General features: G+C 41.6%; 1 protein-coding gene across 1 annotated transcript; it reads right to left on the reverse strand.

Moving 5' to 3' along the window:
• Positions 1–246: 246 nt before the first annotated feature.
• On the reverse strand, positions 247–1,965 carry LOC125239168. The gene is made up of 2 exons (XM_048146680.1): positions 880–1,965; positions 247–745 (listed from the first exon to the last, which is right to left on the reverse strand). Exons 1-2 carry the CDS (start codon positions 1,699–1,701, stop codon positions 596–598), a joined length of 972 nt encoding a protein of 323 aa, XP_048002637.1. The 5' UTR covers positions 1,702–1,965; the 3' UTR covers positions 247–595.
• Between the last annotated feature and the right edge of the window lie 2,904 nt (positions 1,966–4,869).

The raw sequence follows: 4,869 nt of genomic DNA on the forward strand, positions 1-4,869 counted from the left end.
AGCCATCTATTTGTTCTATCATTAAGCCATCCTTCAGCCAGCATTCAGTCAAAACTATAAAATCAAACTTTGCATTAAAACGCTTTAAAGTTACCAAAAAACTTGAAATATTACATTGTAGGCTCCGAATATTAAATGTTAGAATTTTTATGTTATGTGTGTGACTAAGGTACTTTTGGCATAGCTCTGGAGTCCCTACCGAGTGGCAACTTACCATGAAAGTTTCATCAATATCTTCCCCGGGTCTAGCTCGGTGGCGGCGGCTGCATGAAGGGAGTATCAGTACAAAGCCAAAGGGAAAGGGAGGCTCCAGGATCATATTTCTTAACAGGTTGGCAAGTAGTAGTGTATTTTGATGTGTGTAATATATTTGTAGTGAGTATGTGTGATGGTGAAGAATTTCTGATATGCTGACTACACTTTAATGAAGTTCCAATATTAAAAATACAACAAAAATAAATACAACTAAGTTTAGAAAGAGTTGTTACTATTTCTTGGCTGACATATACTAAACCTAAGAAGTATATTAACGAAATACCAGTTAATCTTGTAATTAGGGCGCAATTACACATCAGGGCAGCCTTTAGAAGCAAGTTCAGGCTGCTGTGGAGATCCAAAGACGCGGTCGATACAGTCGTAGCTGGTGATCTTGATGGCCTCTGCACCGTCTCGCTTTCTTGTGTAGATGAATCCACTTCGAGTCCAACAGTATTTGAAGTTTGCCTGGCCCGCCCGCTCTCTGGTCCTACGAAATAACAGACGGTTTTCGTAAGTAAGCCGTTCATTAATGTATAGTTTCTGTGGGGTGCATTCTGTGATAATATCCGCAGTATCCAGATTTCGTCGGGTTTTTGATTTTACTAGAAAGTCATCTCTTACCTTCCGGCGGGCAAAACGTACAATCACAGGCCGTGGTGCTTGGCTAGACTCGTTGCTGGATTGTTTTCTTATGGGTCCCACTCTTGAAACAAAGTCTATGTCTAGTTCCGATACACTGATACCAATCTTGGTGGCTATGGCCATTGTAGTGTGATGTAGATTTTCGTTTTTGATTTCTGGGCAACCGATGATTTCTATTTCATTTCTTAAAGCAAGTTGTGCTTGCATGTTGTACTTGTTTTCAAGGTCCTGTAATGTAGCCTTAATGCGTACATTTTGCGATTGCTGGTCCTCCAAAGCCTGCAGCCGGCGCTCGGTGTCTGCGAGTTTGCCGTTTATTTCATCCATACGGGTTTGGCACTTAGCCAGGGAGTCCAAAGCAGAAGATAGTTGGTTCCTGAGGTTTGACATGTCACCACGTAAAAGTTTTATTTCTGACGTTAGCTCAGTCAGATCACCGGGAGTCCCTAGAGAAGGTGTCTGGGGCATTGCGGGTTCCGCCGTCGACTTGTCCACCTCTGGTCCCGATCCCGTTGTAGACTGTAGTTGTTGAGACGTTTTGTTTTGTTTACGCATTGTGACGTTACAATCGTACTGCGTCGTACGAACAGGAGTCGAGGAGTTATCGCCGCCTCTTTTCGACGTAGCTTTGCAATTTGGGCATGTCCAGACATTTTTTTCTGCCAAAGATAGTTCAATTGGAATGCAAAGTTTGCAAAAGACCTTTTGACAGGCTCCCGTTTTACATATCAGCATATTTTTAGTGTCCGATATTCCCCCATCACAGCCAGAACATATCTTTGTTTTGATCTTGGGTGACATTGTAGTTTTGAAGGTGCCCTGTACCACAAAAGCGCAACTTGACGATCAAATGCAGAGATTAGTATTGCGAGCCGCGCGAGCGATAGCGACTTCCTTGCCCGAGGCGGTGTCGTGGTACGGGGGACGCGCACTGCACTTTTTATAATGATAATTTTCGCACTTATTTCGCTAGGAAGCACTATTGTATTTTGATCAACTTAAATTGATGCCGATAATTGACGATTTAAGCAACAAATTACTCCGAAAAAACACTAAAATAGTAATAATAGGATTTTATTAACGGAGAGTTGATTTGAGCGAAGTGTTTGACAGCAGCGCAGGGTTGCCCTATACATGATTCTTCACCTTATCTCTTCTGTACTTGAAGCACTTGCTCTTGATGTGGCCTCCCTTACCGCAGTAGTGGCACGTGATAGGTTTTGATTGCCTTGACGATGCTGAACTAGCGGGATGGTTCCTTGCCTTTGAAAACATAGCGGCTTCATCAACGGAAGATCTTTCCTTTTTCCTCATTTCTTCTTGTAGAAGGCGAGATCTTACCATGTCAGCAGTGAGATTATCATCGGTGATGTTTGCGGTCTCCAGGTTGCTCACGAGAGCGTCATACTCTTCCGGTAGTCCGCTAAGAAGAAGTTCGACTACTTCTTTGTCTTCTATTTTCTTATCAATATCTGCTAATTGATGCACAAGCGACATTACAGCTTCAAGGTAACGAGACATGGAGTTGAACTGTGTATATTCTATACGGTGCAGTTGTCTCAGTAGCAGCACCCGTCGATACAAACCAGTGTTCTCAAAAACAGTTTTGAGGTTATCCCATGCTCCCTTAGCAGTCGTCGCATTTCTAATGTGTTGTAGGCACGTAGTAGACACAGACCAATTCGAGCCAATGCCCGACTTACGTGTGTAGCATCTGTGTCGGTTCCCATGACAGTTCCCCATGTGCCATCGAGGGTGAGAAGCATCTTCATCTGATATTTCCATGTGGGATAATTTTCAGCGCCACGAAGCTTTTCAATAGCTTGGTTGGAGAAGCTCGGCGTCTGATTCGACTCGGCGGCCATAATGGTAAATGCGCTTACCGTTGTCGGCGACCAGCAGTATCCACGTGGCGATGGCGTGACGACAAAACAGATTAATCGTGACTGTGCCCAGAACCTGATAAGCGGAACCGAGGTTCCGCAGGGCAGTGGAATAATAAGTCACGCTTTGCAGATTGAAGATATTTATTAAACTCACATACAAGCAAGTAGTCGTAGCACTTAGGTAGAAATTCAAGGGAACACGTCTGTCCATCAATGCGTCTGGTCTGGACCAAAAGAGAAAGTGCGAAAAACCAGAGAGCACAGATTACAAAATAATGTTAAGCTTCATTCACACGACATGCAAAGACAGATTGGATTATAAGGGTGGTATACACGCTCCGACTTCCAACAAGTACTAGTGATTTTTTTAGGGTTCCGTAGTCAACTAGGAACCCTTATAGTTTCGCCATGTCTGTCTGTCCGTCCGTCCGTCCGCGGATAATCTCAGTAACCGTTAGCACTAGAAAGCTGAAATTTGGTACCAATATGTATTTCAATCACGCCGACAAAGTGCAAAAATAAAAAATGGAAAAAAATGTTTTATTAGGGTACCCCCCCCCCCCCCCCCCTACATGTAAAGTGGGGGCTGATATTTTTTTTCATTCCAACCCCAACGTGTGATATATTGTTGGATAGGTATTTAAAAATGAATAAGGGTTTGCTAAGATGGTTTTTTGATAATATTAGTATTTTCGGAAATAATCGCTCCTAAAGGAAAAACAAGTGCGCCCTCCCCCCCCTCTAACTTTTAACCGTAAGTTTAAAAAATATGAAAAAAATCACAAAAGTAGAACTTTATAAAGACTTTCTAGGAAAATTGTTTTGAACTTGATAGGTTCAGTAGTTTTTGAGAAAAATACGGAAAACTACGGAACCCTACACTGAGCGTGGCCCGACACGCTCTTGGCCGGTTTTTGTTTCTGTTTTATAATATTGGTAATGGTGGATATTAGTGAAAACATACATACATATAATCACGCCTACATCCCCTGCGGGGTAGACAGAGCTTGCATTTATGTGACTACACTACAAAGTACGTATATGTATTTTATACCTACCTGCCTAAAGTCTAGGGAAGGTAAAAAAGTAAATGACCATTTTATAAAAGTAAATCATAAAATTCATAAAATATTTTTGCATAAATTTAAAAGTGGAAAATGTCTGCCTTGGGTGAAACTTGAACTCACGGCAGTCACGGCCTAGTGGCATCGATTGCAGACGTTTCTGCTAATCAGAAGTTAAAAATATTTTTGCATTTTATTTCATTGGGCCGACCGACCGGCGCGGCGACCCTAAGTGCGTTTTCACATTATCCGATCCGATATCCCATACATTACAGGCGCCATCTTGGATTTTTTCTATTGAAACCCTTCCGACATCCGATATCGGATCGGATAAATTTAATGTGAAAACGGCCTAACGTATTAATCACACCGGCCGCAGTCATTGCGCCTAGCCTAGCATAAAAGATACACGTGAACTCAAATGTTTATAAAGTGAAGTGAAATGTTATTGTGATTTTCATGTGTGTTCAATACAATTGCGGCAATATAGATAAGTAATTCTTGCATTTGAATATCTCATCGTTTAATCTATACCTCAGAATATATAATAGTACAAGTACAGAAGGCCCACTGCTTTGATGTTCACGAAATGCCGCCTTTTGAATGCCTACAAAATTCTAACAAAGAAACGAGCCGCACGTGCGCAGCGTCGGACGATAGGGTTGCCTATGAATTAAAACGATTTAATACTCAGATAAAATGCTATTATATTCAAGTCTTGGGTACTTTCTAGGTATATACGAGTATTACGAGTACATGTACAGTATTTATATATTATTGTTGAAATCCCAACATCACAAGCCTTATTGAACTTTTCCGTGTGACTTAAGCAATAGTAGATCTGTGTAATATTGTCCTATTTTATTCATGATGTTTATTTAACTAAGCATTATAAGCCATTCACTTTAAAAGAAGCTTTAAAAAACTCGCGACGTAAAGTAACAATAGAAAGTGGGAACGTGAGTTCCGTGAAAACGCACCGCGCGCCACTCATTATAAGAGCGTGCGCAGACAGAGAG

This window comes from Leguminivora glycinivorella, chromosome 25, assembly GCF_023078275.1.
Source record: "Leguminivora glycinivorella isolate SPB_JAAS2020 chromosome 25, LegGlyc_1.1, whole genome shotgun sequence".
Taxonomy (NCBI): Eukaryota; Metazoa; Arthropoda; class Insecta; order Lepidoptera; family Tortricidae; genus Leguminivora; species Leguminivora glycinivorella.